This window comes from Rhipicephalus sanguineus, chromosome 1, assembly GCF_013339695.2.
Source record: "Rhipicephalus sanguineus isolate Rsan-2018 chromosome 1, BIME_Rsan_1.4, whole genome shotgun sequence".
NCBI classification, from domain to species: domain Eukaryota; kingdom Metazoa; phylum Arthropoda; class Arachnida; order Ixodida; family Ixodidae; genus Rhipicephalus; species Rhipicephalus sanguineus.
The window spans coordinates 264996612-265019610 of record NC_051176.1 but is presented as its reverse complement, the minus strand read 5'-3'; the positions used below and the strand labels follow the sequence as shown (position 1 = coordinate 265019610).

The window sequence follows — 22999 nt, the reverse complement described above, 5'->3', positions numbered from 1 at the left end:
AAATGAATACTTACTCTACGAAAGGTATATTTTGCGTTAAAATTATTTTCAGAGCACTGCACTGCAGTCTTTAAATTTTGCGAGGAAAAATCGCAAACTTGAGAAAATCATCGTTTTGGTCCACATTGAGACGCAATTTACCATCACGTGGTGCTCCAATTAAAAATCAACTTGATACCACAATCGAAAGCAATAAATAGTTCTTCTTATATGGCAGTTTTATCATTACAAGTTTTGTTTTAAGGAAGAAAATAATTTTTTGAAATTCCCCATTGATGTCTATGGAGCCACTTTAAAGAGGAAGCTGCCGCTATCCAAATGGGAAGATAGCCGTCAATGGGCAATTTTCAAAAATTATTTTCTTCCTTAAAACAAAAATTGTAATGATAAAACTTGCCATATAAGAAGAACTATTTATTTGCTTCGATTGAGGTATCAAGTTGATTTTTAATTGGAGCACCACGTGATGTAAATTGCGTCTCAATGTGGACCAAAATGATGATTTTCTCAAGTTTGCGATTTTTTCTCGCAAAATTTAAAGACTGCAGTGCAGTACTCTGAAAATAATTTTAACGCAAAATATACCTTTCGTAGAGTAAGTATTCATTATTCAGATATTCATACATAGCGTAATATTACAGAGGAAAAAATGCAAACAAAGGACATTTGGCAATTTTCTGGACGCATTTGTGGCAGAAAAATTGCAGTAATATTATTGAGCTTTGAACACCTTACACAAACACCTTTGCTTAGTAAGTAAACCAAATTTGGTATTGAAGCAAGCAAAGATACTCTCAGAATAATTTTTCTGACAAACCACACTCAGACGACATCCTGCAAAATTCGGAACGCTCCCACGTGACCAAAAATTTTTTTCTCTCCGAAATATTCTAACAATTCGCTGTTTTCAGTGCACGATATTAGCACGACTTTTTTCGAAAACATTTGAGATGGTCGCAAAAACGGCTGGGACGTTTGGCATGAAATGGCCCAGGGGTGAAATTATTTGCGTGCCATGTTTTAGACGTGTTTTAGTTCACCTTGCACGTATTTGCACAGTGCGAGCGTCTTCACCCTCGCTGTCACGTTACTAAATATTTGCAATATTTTTGTGCTTGCAGGATGCAGCCGTTGCCCACAACGAGCAGAATGCTGTGTGCCCTGGCGTGTACAACGACTGCCATCTGTCGCTTCCGTTGGAGCAGCTTCACAGAAAGGACTGTACGAGATATGAGAACGCGGCTCGACCTGTATTGGACATTTTGTAGTGAATTCAATGAAAGAAAGCAGAAACTTCATATGTATAGAAATAATAAAACGTTTCATTGTCTCACTTTTGTCTTTCGTTGTCGCATTGAATGCGAAAGCAGTGACACACGCATGACTAAATATTCTCTTGCCTGTTCTTTTCCGCAGCATTTGTTGCTCACCGCGGAAAGAAACACGCGAAAAAAGTATTAAGTCTTGCGGAGAGTACTGTAGAAAATCATCCCTGGGATGAAAAGTTCATCCGAATGGAGCGTTTGATTGGACTGACCGTTCGTCCGGCGAGGTGCAACTGCGAGGACTAACGGTTGCCCGGTAAGGTGTAAATGTGAGGACCAAATGTTAGTCCATTAAGGTGATCTGTGGGGACTAACAGTTGCCCGGTAAGGTGTAAATGTGAGGACTAAATGTTAGTCCATTGTGGGGACTAACTGTTAGACCCGGTGCCGTTAGTCCTTAAAGGGATTAATGGTTGTGGCAGCCCCATTAGTCCCCAAAAGGACGAACCACACACCCTTTTAACACCCTTTTGCCTTAGAGTGTATCGCGGACGTGCTCAGGTTTCCACTGTTGTCCCTAAAACCCAAAGCTTCATGTAGGCTCGTGCCCAAACACGCACCTGGGTGGATATCTCCACATTCAATCAGAACATGCTCCGTCGTTTCCGTAGCTTCCCCAGCATGTACGTTTTTCTTCTTTACTGAATCTCGCTTTATAAGTAGGCGTTCTAATGCAACCCGACCTCGCTTCAAGCAGTAAAGTGCTTCCCCTTGAATTATCACAAAATCCCTCCCTCCTTATTTCGTTTTTGCCATTTTCGTAATTACTACGAGCCGGTTTTTTTTTTTCTATCGCTGCTATCCATTAAATCCTCTCCGCCTCTATGACTTTTCGCTTAACGCTCTTTGTTGCTATATCCCCTACACTGCCAGCCGTATATTTGCTGGTGAGTTTCCTAGTTCTTTTTCTCCACTGTGAGTCCACGCTCTTCCTATACAAATACCGGAACACCTTCCCTGCCCATCTACTCTTTTTCATATTCCTTAGCCCCTCTTCGGACTTTATTTTGCTCCGGGCTTCCCTCACCTCAAAACTTGTCCGTCCTATATCGCACTTTAAAGCCCCATTTGTCGTCTTCCCGTGAGCGCCCGACGCGAAGCGTCCCACAGTTTTTTGATTCACATCCCGTCCTGATTGTACCTCTGACTTCATGCACATCCCATGAGTTCCCAAATGTAAGCCCCGGAATCATTACACCTTCCCGCAGACCTCGAAGCACCTCGTACCTATTGTATCCCCGTAACGCTGTGTGCTTCGTTATTGCAGCATTCCTCTTTCTCTTTGCTGCCGAGGGTTTTTCCTGTACCTCCATGTATCTATCACCCTCATTTACCCATAATCCGAGGTACTTGTATTCGCTTACCCTCGGTTTTTCTTGCAAGGGCAAGTGCCCTCCTGTGCCAGTTGGGAGCAAATTGCGATGTTCACGTAAGCGCTCATTGAGGCATCGGCCCGTCTGGCCAACATATATATTGGACCGACCGCAAAGGTTTTCTGATACACTATACAGACCATAGGTCGGCAAACTCACTTATGAGTCGACTCACTCAGACTCAGATCGAGCCGTGAGTCTGAGTCTGAGTGAGTCCGGGTGAGTAATATTTTGGTGAGTTTGAGTCCAAGGGAGTCCAGTTAAGTAAAATATTGGTGAGCCTGAGTCCGAGTGAGGCCTAAGCGCAAAATATATTTCTTGAGTGAGTCCGAGTGAGTTCCACCTTTTGTTGCCGACTTATGCTCCTATCTACTCATCTTCAGCATCACTATCAGCCTTATATCGGCTTACATTTATACTCAAGTCTGTTCACACATATCTCAGCACACTATAGCATGAATGCGCCACCTCAATATTTATTGATCAGAGCCGTGAGTTAGGGGAAGGGGTGCCATGACCTCCCCCCGCAAGCTCTTTCATGGGAAGTTCTTGATAAAAATATCTAGTGTGAGTCGCGTATTTCATAACAATGTCCTTACTAAATTGCTATATGATAAGGATGATATATGATAACTCGTCTTTGAAGGTACAAGATCAAAAGGCGCATCGTAGAGCACTGATTATGTGAGATATTGGCGTTAAAGAGGATTGACACCATGATCTGAACAGCTAATTTTACGCCAACGGACTCATGAGTCGACTCACTCAGGCTCACTCAGACTCAGGTGAAGCCGTGAGTCTGAGTCTGAGTGAGTCCGGTTGGTAAAAAGTTTAGTGAGTCTGAGTCCGAGTGAGTCCGGCTGAGTAAAATTTTGTTGAGTCTGAGTCTGAATGAGCCCTCAGAGCAAAATATATTTTTTGAGTGAGTCTGAGTGAGCTCCATTTTTTTTTTGCCACTTTACTACAGACGATGCACATTTTGTGAAAACCGTGGAATGTTTTTATTTTCCACAACCACTGCTCACAACTTTCTCCTCTCCTGTGATGCTCTTGCACAGCCTTGCCAGTTTTCTAGGCGCAGAAAACACCAGCGCAGTGTCATTCCTTATGGCCACATGTGCACGTTTAAGGTTGCGAGACTTGCCATTAATATACGACATCACTTCGACGACCTTTTTCCTTTTTGAGGATTCCGTACCTTCGTCAACCTTCAGTGGCTTCTTTCTCGTAAACTTGCTGAACGAAGTTTCAGCCACGTTTGTCAATAGTGAATTCGGATACCCTGCCGAAGTTAACCTGGCCATTTGAGCACCAAAGCATTCCTGCACAGAGCGCGCGCAGCTCTTGTTCAGAGCATTAAGCACAAGGAAACCATGCATGCCTCTCTTTATCAAATTGGAGTGGGACGAATCGTACGGGAGGAGGGCTTTTGTCGACCTAGGGCAGTAACACCAGTAAACATGACCCTCACACTGAAATTTAATGTCCAAAGAGTATAAGGTCCATGGAAGTAAGCAGCGCGAAGCCCCAAGTGAGAGTACAAGGTTCCGGGAAGACTCTTCAAGACATATTAAAATACTTTTTGCACGGGGTTCTAGGCTGTCATCTTGGTTAAATCTTGAAAGCACTAAAAAATCGCCCACATATAGGAATACTCGCTCAATTCGTTCGTTTTGCATCCTTTGATTTGCAATCGTGTCAAACTTCTATAAAGCAATTTGACACAGAACAGGAGCAACCTTAGATCCGATGCAGATGCCCCTTCTCCGAATGAAGACATCATTGTTATAGGACACTACAGTATTTGACAGATAAAACTGGAGGAGATCTGTAAAAAATTAAGCTTCCTGAAGAAAACCTGAAGAAAGTGCGGAGCTGGGCAGCAGCCTTCTTTGTTCGTCTTCGGTTTTCTCTTTCTTTCCTCCTCTCTTTCTTTCTTGATCCCTTTTCCAGTTTTTTTCTGTTTTTTTCTGTTTATTTCTACTTATTTCTTTTTTCTTCCTATATTTTCATTTCCTTCTCTCTCTTTCTATTTCTCGCTTGCTTCCTCTTTTTCAATTTTTATCAGTTCTGCCTGCGCTCGAAGAACAAAAGGAAGAAGACTTCTCTTTGGCGCGAGCGCACTCTCAACATGCCACAGTTGGCTATGCTACATGTGGTTTTGCCTGCATTAATATCATCATCAAGGCCCTCGAAGAACACGAGGAAGAAGACTTCTATTTGGCAAGAGCGCACTCTCAATATGCTACAGTTGGCTATGCTTTATGTGGTTTTGCCTGCGTTACGCCAAGCTAATACGACGACAGCATACGATCAGACAGCCCGGCCCCCTAAAGTGCTCCGCACTTAAAAGAATCGAGGGACAAAGTACATCAATTCATAAAAGTATTTCCCCTCGTTTTTAATGGGTTCACGTACAGCTGCAAATGTGTGCTTATGTGGGATAGAATAGAACAAGTCCTCCATATCTATAGACGGAGCAGCATTGGCATATATACCACTAGACTTAAAGCAGTCCACGACTTCCAAGGAGTTCTGGACGACAAACGGATTCGAAGTGTCAAGACATTCGCATTATACATATACTGTGGCCCAGACTGAATGCCCTGTGCTTTTTATCGGCCGATTAAGTTAATATTATTTACAGCAACAAAATGTGCACTGCGTTTATGCACGTGTAGGTTACTATCTCTGGTCATGGAATGGTCAGGAAAGAAGAACTGTATACCATGACGAGCAACATCAAGCTGATTCACTGTTATATTCTTTTCTTGGGCGTATGCCTAGAAGAGGAACGAAGGGAGAACTGACCGTATACATCCCTCCCCCAACGACCGTGCTCCATCATGAGTTGCAGACATAAGCGTCTTTCCTTAGCTCAAAGCGCAATCTCTCACATATCCCCTCCCCTGGCGCCCTTTCCTCCGGGCACCGTTCTTATAATATATCCGCGCCAAACAACAGCGAGGGACAAGGGGTGGGGCAAGGTTGCTATGTGGAGAAGCTCTGCATTTGTACTCAACAACTATACTTCCGACAAAGCTGCCCGCGTGTTCTGGACGATCATTGAAGAGGATGCAAAGCTACGCAGGTAACGACCGGAACCAGCTTCATGCGCAATTTGCCTGTGACCACATCGACGCCTCTTCGTCGCACGCGCAGCGAGAGGCGTATAGACTCGCTAGCAACGCCTGGATCACCGAACTGCATGGCATCGGTATAGGGCCTCTATGACCAAGGCCACCGGGTTCTGCTGCGTGACTGCGGTAATAAATTTGTGGGCCCACCGCAGTGACTGCTCGGCCGTTGTTGTGAACTCATTGACGGACGCTCGGGGCGCACTCGCCTTCGGCGAACGGAACGAAGGGCCGCGCACGCGACGCCTTGGCCCCCGCAGGCACCCGGGCCCCGCGCACTTGGGCGTGAAGGGGGCCGCACGAGGAAGATGAGATGATAGCGGGACACGATAGGCGGGCGGGCGCGTACACGCTCCGCGGCGCCCATTACGTGGGTGCCGTCGTTGTCCACGCTTCCCCAGCGGCCGTAATGAACGGCGCGCGAAACCCGTGTCAACAGGCCACCGAAGCCGTGTCCAAGTCTCGTTCTCGCCGTGTAAGTACACACAAGAGGAGGGGCGGCCTATCTGCATTCACGTGCGCGAGAGGCGCGCTACATCCTGTTGTCTGCGCGATTGTCCCCAATCTGTAATCAGCTTGCTGAGCGAGCTAGGCATGCTTCACTAGGCGCAGCTGCAGCGCGTGGCGTTTGCGCAGATCAACGCGTGCATATTCATGCAGGCGCATTTCGTCGCGGCGACGCGTTGGGAAACGGGGGCTTCCGCGCCGGGGTGGCGCGCTGCGGCGAAGCGCATTTCGGCAGCGTCCCCTTCCCTATCCGAAAGATGTGAATACAGGCCTTATTAAGACACGACAGTTCCGGCATATATATGGGCTTCGCCAATCCCCCTGCGCGCATTGTCCGCAGCGGAGAGGCGCCAAACGGCTTCCTTTCGCCTTGACTCATCACGGGGGCACACATGCATGCAGGCCATTGTATCCTTCGGCGTTCCCTCGCTTTCCTGCCTCGTTTGCTTCTTTTTCTATTCACATTTTACCCGGTATCAAAGGAACAACCTGAACGAACCGTAGATGCCGCGAGTATAAGCTCTTGGCGACGTTTCGAGTACGGGCGTCCCGGAGCTTTATACGCTATACGAGGCCTCGAGACGCAGCTTACACACGTACAGGTGTATTTCAAGTTGCGAAGGTCGATGAACCGGTGCAGGAACGCTATAGTAGTGAAAGGATTCGTTTCTAGAAAGCTTCGTTCAATGATCAAGTATATGGTATCCTGTCCCCACAGGGTGTTCTCAACCAATATATATAGTATATGGACGAAAGCGATATCGTCTTAGTGAGGTGGCAGGACTGAAATTCAGGATTCGCAAGGCCTGCGTTCGGAGATAACGACATACCATGAAACAGTCGAAGGCCTGGGGTGTGAACACAACTAAAAGGAAGTCTGCGCAGACATTTGTGTGCCACGTGTATTTTGTAAATGTGTACAATGAGAACACGTGCTTTCTGTATAGTTGAACTCAAGTTTGATTGAAATTTTGTGTGAACTTCTCTGAGACTCCACTTCTTAGAAAAGAAATACTACAAGCGAGGAGAATGATATATCCCCATTAGGTGAGAAAATTTTTGGCTAGCACTACTACAAGCCAATTTGTTGAAAGCCTCCAGAAACTACGTCCATTCCGCCGTATGATCACGTGGTCAAATCCGTCATGCATGTCTAACTGTCCGGAAGACTGCGATTTCCTCGCAAGATTTCCCGCAGTGAAAAGAAAAACAGGCAATGTAAACGTGTGCTGCATACGTTAGCCCCCCCCCCCCCCCCCCCGTCCTCCTCCTCTCCCCAGTAGCTCTTAACAAATCATGTCACATTTGTATGCTAGACAGGGATCGCCTGTTTGAAAATCGCTGCTGCAGTATATGCGATTTGGCCTGATTGTATATTATATTTTCATAAAGCATCTCAACTAGGTATCCTGATATTAACGATAATTTTGTGTCAAGGTATTTGTCCTATGCTGTAGAGACAGAAAATCTCCCTGGTGACCACTGTGACAGCTAGTAGTGGGTATTGACGTTGTTATCGCGTGATGTGTATCAGTGGCACTGTAATAAATAAGTCGGTAATCACTCGTGAGGGCATGCTAGTAACGACCATTTAATCTTTCTGTGAGTTTCCTAAACATAAGTTTAGTTTCTTGTCTCCTCGTATAAAGAAAAAAAGAAAGAAAACGCTTGAGCTTCGCCTCCATGAGTAGAACGCGATAGCGTATATAGGGCCCCATTCGCATCGCCTTCTGATTCGCTATAGCCTGGCTTCGCTTCTCGGTGGACACCTCAACTGTGCCGCAAGGAAAGGAACGTCTATGTGCGTGAAATCAGCTATTTCAAACTATACTAGAATGCCTACTGAGAGTGCACTTGGGAAGTGCCCACCACGCCATAATCTTTCCGTTTTGCGAATTGGCGAAGTACCTACTACGCGTCCGAAGGCAACACGCGCACCTGCGCACTTTGTTGATGCTGATGATGATTAAATATGCCTGAGGGCTGTGTAATGGGTGGGTCATTAAACCACCTTCTCGTTGAGCAACACACATGTTGTCATGCATGGTGCGATTATACGCTTCCGCCACGCAATATTATTTGCATTAAGGAGACTCCTTGCTCTACATGACATTCGTATAGCGTTTTTTTTTTTTTTTCAGAATCAGTTTCAAGCAGTGGCCTGGCTTTGTGGTAGAACACCTGCCTGTCGCGCAGAGGGCCTCGGTTCGATTCCCGCTCGAACCGAACATTTTTATTATAATTGCATCTACCTCGAATTTTCGCTCACGGACAACGCCGATTTTTCACAAACAACGACGCTGACGCTGACACTGACACCGGAATTTCTGCGAAACGAGCTCTTTAACGCTATCGCGTTAATAAGTTGAATCGTTTTGCGAAGAAAACGAAATGTTAACGAAATATATGTAGTATAAAGCAAATACAAGTTAAGTGGGTGTCCTGCCCATATAAAGTTTTCATACCTCGAAACGTCGCTTGTGAAGAAAATTGTAGAGTTGTTCACCATACGCGCTTTCAGACCCAACCTAAATGTACTGAACAGTGAAATACTTGTTCTTTAGGTTGTAGGACCCACGTTTTCAGATCTCAAATTCACCTTACGAGCTACCTTTTATCAATTAAACGATCCTCAGCCAGCCGGTACTTACACTGGCTTTTCCCTCCCTTTCCCTCTATTTTTCCTCTTCCTCCTTAAACGGTCCTTGCGGGTGTGTTTTGTAACGCTTGCTTCCGTGTTTTATGCAAGCGCAAGGCTATAGGAAGAATCGGCACTGTCTTTCCTTTCAACGGACACGTGATATGCGGAGTAATAATGTGCAAAATGAGGCGCCCATTGAAAAGGTTCAAAGAGAGAAAGAGAAGAGAGAGAGGGTAAAAGTTGGCTTGGGAGATGAGATGGCTGAGTAACGCCACAATGTTTGTAATTAGAACACTTTTATAGACGCGTACAACTCACAGTGAATGCAGTGCATACATCGTCAGTTTGCAGGCGCAACCAAGTTCGCGTAAACATTTCGCAAATGCGAGCATAGTGAACGAAATGTACTCCATAAATTTTTTAAAATATCGACGCCCTTTTAACGGCTTTATGAAAAGATTTTAACCATAGATTAGGTGCCTATGTTGGTAATTAAATAAACGAGCTCGTTACAATTATAGGTACACACATCGCCACACACTAATTGCTAAGGGCATACAACAGTGGCCTTGCATAGTGCATAGAGCATAGTGTGCTCTGCAGCACGGATGGCGTTCATATAAGATCGCAATCGCATGACACTGTTATTTAGCTCACAAATAAGCTTGATTAACGTGACGATATCACTTGCCCCATAATGTCAAGTCAGACCAAACACCCAGGAGAATGAACCTCCCATTTATGCCAGCAAGAGGGTGGCGGCCACCTGAGCTGCAAGTGTTGCCTAGATCGATATTGGATTCGCAGCCTCAAGGGGCCGTAGAGCGCTTTTATGTCGGCAACGTACCAAGACAGACACTCCAGACGCTTAGAATGCCATTGTTTTCTGCAGTTAAGAGCGTACTACTCAGGATCAGGGATCCATAGATATTGCGGGAATGCTGTGAATAAGAAAAGTTTCTTTCCCTGCTGGGGCACCTCGAAGTGGCTGCTGCAGTACAATAATGGTCGCGCACGCAATGTGCGCGCGCACCATCACCCTACTGGATGTTATATGAACAGTAAAGAAAGTTCAGCTTACTCGCGACATCCGTAGCATCCTGAATTCTGCATGGGACCGTATTCACAAAGCTTCTCTTATTAAAGAAGCTTCGTGAAACCCCCGTAAGTAAGCATATATGTATACGTACGGGAGTTTTCTGGTTGGCCTCATAATAGTGACTGGAACAATAATGGCATGATTGCCGCAGTTATGTTCTGATACGAGAAGTGTTGTGAATATGGCCCTTGTGGTACGGGCATGCGTGCAACCACGCTACATATATGTGATCCTATTGCAGCACAACGGCGTGACTGAAGCACACTGTGGTGTTGCAGAGGCAAGGGACTGAAGCAACGCTACTTTCCAATATACATGTCACATATATACCATGCGTATCTAGACGCAAGAAATGGCGACGCCACAAAAACTAAGCTATTAGGTTTAGCGTTTGTGAGTCGTCAATTCTCGACTCATACATGAGTAACATAAGAGATCTTGGTCCATTCTGGCTTTCACAGGACCATTACATGAAGTGAAATCGAAGACATATACTCACGAAACCAAATACACACAATATCGGCAACAAGTAATTGAACATTTGACTGCATCTGGATTACTTCAGCCAACAAGGCAATATATAGGCATGAGGGAAAGTTCTGGTTTGTTTAATTGTTACTACATCGTCGACTTGCTACATGCACTATTAGTTCCAAGAGGCAGTTTATGCTCCATGCGTTATTCTTTAAATGGACGACCGTCACCTGCATAAGAAATACATGACGGCCCAGACGTGCCAACAAGGAAACATGGGACAAAATAACGACTGAGTGACGTGCTAAACGAATGACAAAAGAAAGAGAGAGAGATGGAGAGAAGAAAGAAACATATAGAGCGAGAGGAGGAGATTGGGAAGTTAGCCAGACGCCCTTGTGGTTTGCTGTCTTGTGCGAGGATAGTGTGTAATTGTGTGGCTGTAGATATATGAGATTTCTGACCACACAAGGCCCCTTTGGGGGGTTGCGTAGCACACTAAAAAAATTTAAAAAATGATCATGAGGCCAGTCGATTTGGCTAACTGCAATAATGACCGTGTGGCTTTCTCAGCCAATGAGTTGATGCGTAAGAAACACTTTAGTGTTTACTGCTCACTCTGTACCTCTTTACAAATTGATGGATAGCGTTTCACATAGAAAAAAGTTAAATTATACTGATTAATTTATTTTTAAAAAAATATTGCAGAGATAGCATGTAATGGTTTAAAACATGGCATTCACCGGTGGTACTTATATGACACCGTATTTTATCGCATTGAAGCCTTCATTCTATCACTTTGATAATTATTGAATGCATGAATGCATCACGTTATGGTATAAGTATAGTGCTGTGTCTGCGGCATTATTAAATATTCAAAATTCACTGCGTTTCAATTTGTCTTGTTGCTCCCAACGCAGTGAAATTTTCGAAAGTTTCAGAATCAAAGGTTTTTACACTTCTCAGGCATTGTCCAGACCCGACCAGTTTAGACGTGAGAAGACTAGACGTACCCTATTAATGCAACTGATGTACAGAAATGCGCGTACAGTGCGCGTAATGAAGAAAAAGCGAACAGGACACTGTCCACAGTTTAAGCACCCGTCCCCAGCTGATTGCATAGTATCTTCCGAAGCAGGAATACACGCCCTTTTCTTCGCCCGTCTACGATTGCCTCGCCCACGTCAGCTCGCGCGCGTGATGGTCCTTACCCTAACTCATATTTTATAACAACAACCAAAAATAAGAATGGAGTAATCTGTGTTCCCAGCAATGCTGCTGCAGGCGCCTTTCGCACGATGGCCGTATGTACTTCATGTTTCAACCACGCGAACCTGAAGGAGAGAAAGACTGCTTTCTTTTCTTTCCCTCAAGTTGGAATGAAATGAAGCGTCGAGCAAGATACAACGCTATATATATAGCCAAGAAAAAAAAGGCACAAAATGAAACCTTTGTTTATTTAGTTTCGGTGTTAAAACGCACTCCGCATTGCGAATCTGCAGTGTAGTAGTGTACGAACACGCGCTGTTTGTGAAACCAGAGATATAAAGTAAACGTATAGGGCGATAAACCAGGGGAACAGTCTGGTTTAGCTACGCAATACGCATGCGTGAGAAAGGCTCTACGGAGACTAAAGATAAAGGAATAAGGAGAAAGACGAGTTACGTCTGCGTGGCGCTGACGGTCTATCGCAAAAACCTGCCGTGCTTAAATTTGAATCGAAATGTCTCGGAACGGCCCAGTTCCTCCGTCGGTTCATATACCGAAGAGCCTTGGTGGTACATGTTTTACGCAGTTGTCGGTAAATATAAAAGGCCTGCCCCCTCGTGCTTGGCCAAGCGGGTATAGTCTGCACGATGTAACAGGTGCAGAAAAGCTATGTAATTAAGAGTATGCTTGGATACAAGTACAAATAAACAAATAAAGTTGAAAACTGTACGGAATGTTCCCTTTGATTTCGCTAATGCTTTTTTGTCGAAAGTAATGCGAGCGCTCGAGAACGTTGCGTTTTGCAATGCGGTGTTCTGACTCAAGGTGTGCACTTAGGCTTGCAGCAAAAGGGAGAGTTGTGCTGGTTGGTTTGCGTTCATATTGAACGCAAGCCAACTAGCCCTTAAAACTTAGAGGCTTGCATGCAGAAGTGCTATTGGTTTTTAAGAAACTTTTCAAAACTTGTACGGCCGCGTAACAATGTTTTCGTTGGCGTATCAAATGGAAGGCACTCTCGCAAAGTAGGAGCCAATGCGAACTGAAATTGAGTGTGGATGCCACGGAACGATGTGTATTGGCAACGGTGAACCGACGGGTACCGTTCATTGATCATACCGCGCATTGGAGTATGTTACGCTATAGAAACAAAGAAAGGCGAAACATGTTCGAGCTGCACGTTTCAAGAGAAACACAATGGGAGCAACGCCGCACCGACTAATGTTCGTAGACATAATGGATGTATCGCCACACTCCATGGCCACGCGAAGCGACCACCGGAAGTTTAAACAAGTGCTATACACGCAAAAAAGATGGGCAAAACGAAGGGGCTAGTCTTTTCCACTCTTTTACTGATCATTGCACCTTGCTTCCATATAGTGTTTCGTTATTTCGTTTCTTTTTATTGGCCGAGATAGTGGCCTAAGCGGCCCTTTCATCAGCTAATAGCGAAGTAGAGGGCAGCAGCATCGCTGGCAGTGGGTGAGGTGGCCAATTGGCACGAAGTCTTTTATGCTATGTTGAAAGCTACGACAGATATCAAAACTACACGCTGTATTAGCTACTCCCTTACTGTACGCTATATCAGCCGATTAACTGAATATATGAGTCTTAGAGCACTCTGCTTCCGAGGATTGTCTTAAGTATCACGAGGCAAAAGAAAGAAAACAACATCAAACAATAATTTTATGTGGTTCGACAGCCACGCCAACTATATTCTAAGAATATCTCTTATATTCCTAAAAACAGTGGATGCTATCTTTGACATCAAGGTTCTCAAGCTGGGCACATGTAACAAAATAATGCAAAGGTTTGATGTTGACATGCAGCCGGCATAAAAATCAGCACAGGAACGAGTAACTGCTGTTCATTCATTGGGCTTATTAACTAGTGCAATAAACCTTCGTTTTACCTAATGCCCTGAAATTATGTTTCGATCAAGTATTTCGTTCATGAACTGAGCTTTCTACAACGCCAGTCAGTATCCGAAGTCGTATACACCACCCTCCTGTCGGGAATTACCATGTTCATGACTCATTACGTTTAACTGTTCACATGGTGTCTTCGAATGAAATGACATCCGCAAGTATCAAGCGGTACGGAGTACGATAGACCCATAGAGCCGCATGATTAATCAATGCTGCATTGTGGTTTCCTGTTTAGAATTCTACACTGTATGCTTACTGAAGCATGACTCGTTACCATCACCTCAATAGTATCAAATCACAATTAATGTGCATGCACACGTAGCCTATTCATTAGCTGTTTCGCCTGCACAGTGCATGTCACGTGTGGCGCCATATCACTCCTTGAATTGGTTCTATGTAAGCAGCCAACAACATTGGCTAACAACATCTGGGAAAGGTAGTTGTTACTAAATCATTCGGCGACGTGACCAATATTAAATCCCCGTATCCAGACAACCTTTAGGGCAACGTTATTATACTGAGGTTGTGACAGGCGTAAGCCAGCTTTTCACACTCACTTATTTTAGCAACGTAATGAAGAAAGCGCTCACGTATACGACAAAAGAAAACAGGCGCAAAAATCAGCGAGCTAGCGTGGTAGCGTGTATAATGACAGCGTCAGATTAACGAGGCTCAGATTGTTCTACAATAATAGCCGGCGGTCGCGTCTGTTCAGCGAGGAGCGTAGAGGAGTGCCTTAATAACCTACAGCGAAGCGTCATTAGCGCAATCCGGTGGCACGCGTCCGACGGAGGGGGGGCGCCCATCAGCGCCCACCAGCCTCGCGGGGCTCGGTCACAGGTGCCCGCGACCTGTCTGCGGGCGACAGGTCGAGGTCACGTGAGGGAGGAGGCCCTCCCGGAGGACCCGTGCACGGGTGGTCCCGCGCGCGCCCCAAACGGGCCCCCCACTTGACCCCGGCGAACCAAGCAGCAGGAGGGCAGCGTCCACTGACAGCTGTGGCCCACGCGTACTCACCGGCGTCGAGCAGCAGCGGCGGTCCAGGGGTGTCGGCGTCCGAGCCGTCGTTGGAGCTGTCGCAGGGTCGGCGGCTGATGAGGGCATCGATGGAGAAGTCCTTGGCCCGCGCCGACATAGGGCTGGCTCTGGCGGGTTCCATGTGCGCCGCCACCATAGAGTCCGGCGGCCGGCTGACTCCTCGTATCCGTGCGCGGACGCCGCGGGGCTCGGCCGGGGTCCGCTTGTGGCGCCCCAAGCGGCTCTGGGCAACGCCTCCGGCTGGAGACCGAGGGGAGCGGGCCGGCCGGACGCACGCGCCGCTCGCCCCTCCCCGCCACCGGGGGCGGGCGGACGGACGCGTACGCCCATTGGACGCACCGGCGGCGAGGGGGGCCTCGCGCCGAGGCCCGGCGACAGGGGCCGCCGCCGCCACCCGCGCCGCGTGCGCTCTATTGATCGACGCCGACGCCAGCGGTGCCCAGCGGCGATACCGACGCGCGCGTCTGCGTGGACCACGTGCTCCGGCGGATGCATCTGTCGTTGACGCCGGAGCTTTCCGCCGTTGCACGTCTTCGCTTCCCGGCCACCCGCCCCGCACGGCTGAGGTGCGACCTCTGAATCGTACGCCTATGTACGCTGTCACCGAGCGCATCCTTGACACCCTTCGACACCCTCCTTAGTCGACAACACCCTTTGTACTCCTCATGTGACTCACTTCTTAAAGACTCCCATCCAGGTCAATAATGCAACATCAAGTGTCGAAATCCAGGGAAGTGCCACGTAAAATATGGGAGCTAAACGAACTTGTCGCTTACAAAGTATTGTCTGGTATAATTAAATATTCATCCTGATTGGTTGCATGCATAACTATTGAACAGATACTTGAAGCTTGGGAAAAGAAAGGGAGTGCAGCAGAAATGTGTTTTCGCTGTCTCGGATTGTGGTACAAACGAGCGTACCTTTTCTAGTTGGAGGGGTATAATTTGCACTTTTGACGAGAAACCTTCCTTAAGATGTAGCACATAATTTCTTCGAAGCAGAAGATTGCCAGACAGACATGATTGGCTGGGTCGGCTGGATGTAGAGGCTGTCGATTAATTGATAACGCAATCGACGCCACTTGGCCGGCACCATAGAAAAGTCTTCATTTCAGGACGATATGGCATGATCGATACACAACTAGTGGCCCATTGTGTAGAGTTCGGAGACTGTATCGTTCATGTGTTGCTCGAACAGAAAGCGGTATCGACTAAAGCCCGCGTCTGCGTGGCTTCAGCCACGCATTTGAAGTTTTTCTCTCATTATGCTCCTTAAAAACCAACTAAATTAAATTGATAGCTTAGTTCTTTTTTTCTTTTAGACAATCTGCCCTTTGAGATGTAATTTATATTTTTCAGTTGTGGAACCTTGCTTTCTACATTAATATTTCATTATTTAATATTAGTTACTCCCTCAGATATCGGTGTTAATATCTCCTGTTTCGCTTTGCGTGCTTTTTCGATACCGATAGGTGGGAGGTTCTGGATGCGCGAGGAAAAAACGGAAACGGCTAGGTAAGCGTGTTTCTTGTGCTCTGCCTTTCTTATGAGTGCAAAAAGTAAAGATATAAAGCGTACTGACTCATAATTTGCATACATGGACACTTGCATATTCACGGGTAACCCACTGCTCTATAACATCGGCGCCTCCTTCCTTCCGACTCAAGAACGATCACGGCTATACTATGTATCGATGGAACAAGCACCTAAGATAGACACTTCGTGCAAGCTGAAAAAGATAGAACATTAAAAAAGCAAGTAACTTGTACGACTAGATTCGACTTCAGACACAAAAGAAGGCGCGTCGATGGTTCTATCGAGTCATGGGACAGTCAGAGTCATGGGACAGCCACCATGTCACGTTGAAACGGAATAATAGTTTAAGTGAGCACAAGCAATGACGAAAATTCTGTTGCGTTTTTTTATTTTATTCTTAGTGGGAGACGCAGCTCGTGACACGAAAAAAAGAAAAGAAAATCAATTTGATAATAGGCACACGAAGCGCGAAGTGATGGATCTTACAAATTGATTGAAACGCTATACAGGGGCGAGTTGACGACTGGGAAAATTCTGCGAAGCTCCACCGGCTTCGACGCTAAAACTGTGCGCTGCTCGCTGAAACTGTATGCGCTGATCTTAGCACGCTATTTCCCTTTAAATATTACTCTATTATTCAAAAGCTTGGTATCTACAGCTATAGGGTCGCAGATGTTTTCAGGAACTTTGTCGGACGAAGAGTTATTAATTAAAAAAACTGTTCTAAAAATTAGGTTTTCTTTCTCAGTTCTCGGAAATTCTGCTTCCTTAATCCTTTCGGCCACCCATATGACGGACTGCCGAAAAACGCGTCCAATTTACAAAGTCATTTTATTCCAAGGTGCTGGAGACTCCATGCGAGAAAGTCAATGCGCAATGAATAGTACACCGAGTACTTGCAGTGCACTGCAACGAATTAAATATCTATTTATCGTGTAGCCAGTCATGATGCGTTCTTTCATGAAAAAAAAAATTAACTGAATCACTGGCTCGAAGTACGTGCACGAGTTAATTATTAGCACCAAACATTACGAAACAAAGTGGAACGAATACCTCACCACTGCGGACGGAACGCAGTGCACCTCACTTCACGCGCCAATCGTGGTATATATATAGTGTCTTCAGCAAAGTGGTCATTTGTACAGAAATAGCCAACGTACCGAAGTAAAATTAAGACACTTTGTGTATTTCGTGCGCTCCACTGACAAACACATTAGTTTTTTTTTTCTATGCCAACCACAAGTCGCTATAGAAATGTGTACATAGCAGTTGAAGTGTATAAACATCTAGCAGCGCAGGCAGGATCGAAGAAACACGTTCACGAAACAGTTTGGAAACAGTTTACGGTACCGCATCGGTCAAACCGAAAGTCCGTGCTGTAATAACTGTGGCTCCATAGAAACTGTCGAGCATATTTTGTTTGAGGGCCTAGCGTATGCCGAAGAGCGTGCGCTCTATGAACATTGCATGCATATGCTGACCCAAATAACTTTATCAATTGACTGTGTCTTGGGCCCTGTACCCTGCGCCACGCAACAGAGGCAAGCGATGAAACTATAGCTATTCAGATATTTAGAGAGAGTCGGTCAACTGGACAAACTTTAATGGCACCTTGAAAGCACGTAATAAGTCACTGTCAGCACATGTCCCCGCCCAAGATACAAAAAACTCAGTTTCTGTTTTTACCCCTTTTTTATTCTATTTTTAACTTTTTATCTTTTTTTCTATCTCTCTCTCTCTTTGTGTCTTTCAGTCCCCAATCCCCTTCCCCACGCAGAGATAGCAAGTCAGCGAATTACACACGCCGGCTAAATTCTCTGCCTTTCAATAAAGAGCTCTCTCTCTCTCTCTCTCTCTCTCTCGTTCACGAATAAGACAGGTGACAGATACTCGTTAACGTGTCAGGTGACGACAGCGCCCATCGATTTCATTCGTCGTTCATCGAATGTGAACCAATTAGCCGCAGTTTAGAACAGTCATCGTACGGTGAACGGTCGGTTTCCCATGTATTGTATTTTAACCGGGCCCGTAGCCAGGAACTTTTTCCGAAAGGGGGGGGGGGGGGGGGGGTGGAGGGCAACTGCTCAAAACCTTCACTATTTGAGAAAAACACCGACTTCCATTATTTATTTATTTTCGGTAAAACATCCCCCTTCATCAAAATTTCGGGGGGGGGGGGGACCCCCCGGCTACGGGCCTGATTTTAACTCACGTACTTTCTGGATAAATATTGAATATATAGTCCATCGGTCACTTTTTGGAAGCGTTCCTCGATCTTTGAGAATATTTTTCGCGTTCTCGTGGTTCAAGTTCTCAGTGCATGACGTACTCCTTCGTGAGTTTCGCGGATAAATAGCGTTCTTCGTCGGAATTGTGCCCCCGCCATGTGTTACACATCCTTAGCTCAATAACTCAGCTTATAGATCACCGGCCGCGGCGATCGCATTTCGATGGAGGCGAAGCGCAAGAGCGTTTAGGAACCCCAAGCCGTCAGAATTTATCCGGAGTTCCCCACTATACAGTATGCCTCATAATCTTATCGTTGTTTTGACACGTAAAACCCCAGATTTATTTTTCTCATTTTGCGCGCGGGTCAAATTTCTAATACGTTTAGTATTCACTTTTTTTTTTTTGTCATCTCAGTAGAAAATAGTGGCAAATTGTATAGGTGTCTTCAAATTTATGGCGAACTTATAGTGCGACGTCATATTTGCGTTGGAAGGATTTCACTCTCCGCAAGGCCGTTCTGGTGTTTGGCTCAAATTTTAATATAATAATAATTGTTGAGGTTTAACGTCCCAAAACCACGATGTGATTATGAGAGACGCCGTAGAGGAGGGCTCCGGAAATTTTGACCACCTGGGGTTCTTTAACGTGCACCTAAATTGGCTCAAGTTTTGCAGAAGCATTGCTGACACTTTCTGCCTTGCCATACACTGAATCTTGATTGGACATTTGGAGGTAATACTTGAAATTATGAATGCTTTGCTTTGTGCTGAAAGTCAGGGCCCGTATTCACAAAAGAGTTCTTACATGCTGTTCTTGACAGCAAATGTTAGCAAATCGTTATGTTAACCCCTAAAACAGTGAAGGTGGCTGGCCACTGGCAAGGGCCCCTTACGAGCGAATGACTTCGTGTGTTTGGGGGCCACAGGGTTACGCAAATTGCAACATTTTCTCGTGTATAAACTTGCCATTGTGCAATTTCACGATACCTTTGTCCTTGATAAATTTCATTTGCCCGTTTGAAACTTCAAAATTTAGCTTGTGTCCATGCCTGTTGTATTCATCACATGTATAGGCATCGTGCGCTTATTTCAAATCCGACACGCAGCGCCACTGCGGCGGCTGCTGGCAAAATGTATCTGTTCCCTCCGCACAGCCGCGCTTGGCCGCAGCAGGTTGGCAATGGACATATACGCACCAAATATGGAGACAACGTTGCCGCCACATTGAGAAAGTTGCTTCAACGTTGTGGTAACAATGTGTGCTGCAGCGCAAGCGTGTGTACGCAGTTAAAAAAGTCGACTTCTATCTGCTCTTGCGAGTTCGCATTCCATAACAGCTACAAGAACACGGCGGGGAAATTGCCGAAGGTGCAACATCGTACGAGGCTGATTGGCGAAAACGTTAGAACGCAGCCGTTCGGCGCGCCCGATAAGCAAGCAGCGCGTCCTGTCTTCGCATGGTTTCTTCCGCTTTCTAGCCAAGTCACTGGCGTAACCAGGGGAACCCCCTCCCCCCCTTTTTTTTAAATTTTGCATGTGTATGTATACACGCACTCATACTAACGCACGGACGAACATAGACAAAGTAAGGTTGAACACCCACCGAAAAAAAAATTCTGGCTTCGCTACTGCTCCAGGTAATATTGACACATTGTTGGTTCCCTTGTTCCTTTTATTCATGTTAGCCCGAATAGAGATTTGTGGCAACCACTGCGATGCAAAACAGTCCTCTGCAGTGCTCACTTTGTCGGCTGTGCACGACTGTCAGGCTGAGGGACCTCAGGATCGGCTTTATGATCGGAGGACCTACACGAAAAACACAGTTGCACATGTTCAAAAATATAGTTTAGCAAAGTGTTCGACGTACTAAAAGCGCTATAGAAAACGAAGAAACGGGCACTTCATGCGGTCTGTATCTTTTTATCTTTGCTAATATGTCATTTCAACTACCAGCTTTCTGTTAATGCGCGCCGGTCATATAGGACAAGCGACGCGTGAGGCATGCCGATAGAAAGTATTTTCTATCGTGAACCAAGAAAAAAGTTTACTCTTTTCTAAACGCACGTCGTACTCCACGCTCTTTATTTGTGCGACGCATTTTCCGAGTACTTCCAAAGGACCAACGGCACTGTGGGGTTCTTATACCATGCATGCAGTAAACGTGATTAGCGGCATATATACAATTGTCGCCACGCCGAAGCGAACTACTTCGTTTGAAGTATTCCAGAACGCATTTACGCCCAAAGAACCACGTGTTGTATTAATTAATCTATCACAAGGAAAAACTTTGTTTGTATTGCGAATGTGTGCACTGCTGTTGTTGCCTGGTTGCGGCCCCCTGGTCGCGTCAAGCTGTATGCTTACAGCTTTCTTGTCAGAGTGGCCTTCAACATTGTGCTTCGTGCATGTTGTAAACAAAACTTCACTTTACTTGACTGTTAAGTTAGATTGTAGTTAAGCTGGCTATTGTAAGCGACTCTGAAAAATCCCACCCGGGCTTACGTCTTGCTGTGCGCTATGTGTTACCTTCGTTTATAAACATGATGTCGGCCAGCGTTCGAGGAACATTTCCCAAGTCCTGGCGTCGACGACTGGCAACATTTCCAGGCATGAATAAGCGAGTTCAGCAGCAGGGCGTATAATTTAGTCGTGTATACAGAACTTGATGCAATTTCAGTTCCTTAAAATGCGCGCTGATCACGCTCACGAGCACGAGCACTGCGTACAGGAGGACTTTTTTAGATCGGGGGGGGGGGGGGGGAGTCTTTAAATGACGAGTGGGTCAACATGTCTAAACCTTGAAGCTGTGAGCACATCTGGCTTTCTTGAGAAATGAAGGAAAGAAGTGTTAATTTCAAGGGCTCGTTTTCTTTGTTATACACAATATTAATGAGAACTAACTACATATGCCCTTGAAATTAACACTTCTTTCCTTCATTCATAGCGAGGGTCTCCTTCTGGCAGACTTGATGCTTTCAGGTAGTATGCGAGGGATTATTGGTCAGCTGCCAGCTCGTAATAAGTTCACGTGCTACGTGACGCCAACAAGGCAGAAAAAGAGTGTTCCACACTCGCCGTCATGGCTACTGGCGGCGCTGACTGACGCTCCCACGTTTAAATGCACTCATATACCCTATAAAGTGGACGGGGGGATGGCCGCCGCGGTAGCTCAGTTGGTAGAGCATCGGACGCGTTATTCGAAGGTCGCAGGTTCGGTCCCTGCCCGCGGCAAGCTATCTTTTCGTCCACTTTTCTTTCTTCACAATTACCTTACAATTATTACTAAAAAAAAAAAAAACATCCCCTATACTTTCCTTGGTATTATTGTCTGTTAGTTCTCATTAATTTCTTGAGAAATGAAGCTTAAAACGGTTTGGGTCTTGTTCCTCGAGTTCTAGAGTGGCGTTGTCTTAGTGCAATTGCTGCACCGAAAACTTAGCTCACTATACGAGAACTGAGCTCGCCTTGAACTTGCTCTGATTCGTGCTGCGCGTAGAGTAGTTGAGGCAATGCTGGTCTGTCGAACGTGCAACGGCGTCACTGACACCTTACAGCTGTTTGTTGCAGGGATGATGAAGAAGGTTATTGCGTGTCTGCCTTATATAGATGCGTACACAAACTTTTCCTTCAGGACGTCGTTACATATTTGTACATATGCCCATTCCATCTTTCTTTCTTTCTTTCTTTCTTTCTTTCTTTCTTTCTTTCTTTCTTTCTTTCTTTCTTTCTTTCTTTCTTTCTTTCTTTCTTTCTTTCTTTATTTATTTATTTATTTATTTATTTATTTATTTGTTTATTTATTTTATTTTATTTTCGTGCGGGTTGTCCTCGGTGGTACAGTGGTTACCGTGCTCGGCTACTGACCCGAAAGTCGCGTGTTCGATCCCGGCCACACAAACGCGCGCGCATGCATATATTTTTGTTAAAGTGCCATGTTTCTTTCTCACTTATGAAAACATAAGCGTTAGGCTTATCAGATCTGGCTTCAGGTGGAAGCAACTTCCAATTATTCTCTATGGCAGTGCCGACTTTTTCTGTTAAACACCCTTGAGCAAATGAGCGCAGTCACGAATAAACGCTGCGCAGCCGAAAATCGCAGGCATGCACTTCGCATTGCCAACGTTTCGGGCCGCTGCACACCACTGTGCCGAGACATAAACGCTCCTTGATGTATGGCCGCAAGCAGGGTATCTATTGTGCGCACCAGAATAGTTACGGCACCGCGGCGCTTGTCAGACGACATCAAACACGACGCGCTTCAGTGAAGACCACGTCTGCGCGATCGTATCATGTACAGAAATCGATCGGTGGTTGAGTACATGCATGCATGCACTTGGGTTCGCTTCGATACTTCAATAATGACCACGATTTATTCACCAACGACGTGGTGATATCAAAGAACAAATGTAAAACTGCTGCTGCCTGTCTAGGTGCCAAGAAATGGATTTCCTAATGGAAGACCCCTAAGCAATCGCTATACGAAGGCGCGGATTCGAGTTGGGGCGAAG

The 22999-nt window shown here is 45.7% G+C and overlaps 1 protein-coding gene across 1 annotated transcript in view; it reads right to left on the bottom strand.

Moving 5' to 3' along the window:
• LOC119378877 (T-box transcription factor TBX20) overlaps positions 1–14968 on the bottom strand; it is a 105225-nt gene extending 90257 nt beyond the window's left edge. The window contains exon 1 of the mRNA XM_037647929.2: positions 14708–14968. Within this exon, the coding sequence (XP_037503857.2) occupies positions 14708–14864 (157 nt within the window). The 5' untranslated portion in view covers positions 14865–14968. The remainder of the gene's footprint in view (positions 1–14707) is intronic.
• Between the last annotated feature and the right edge of the window lie 8031 nt (positions 14969–22999).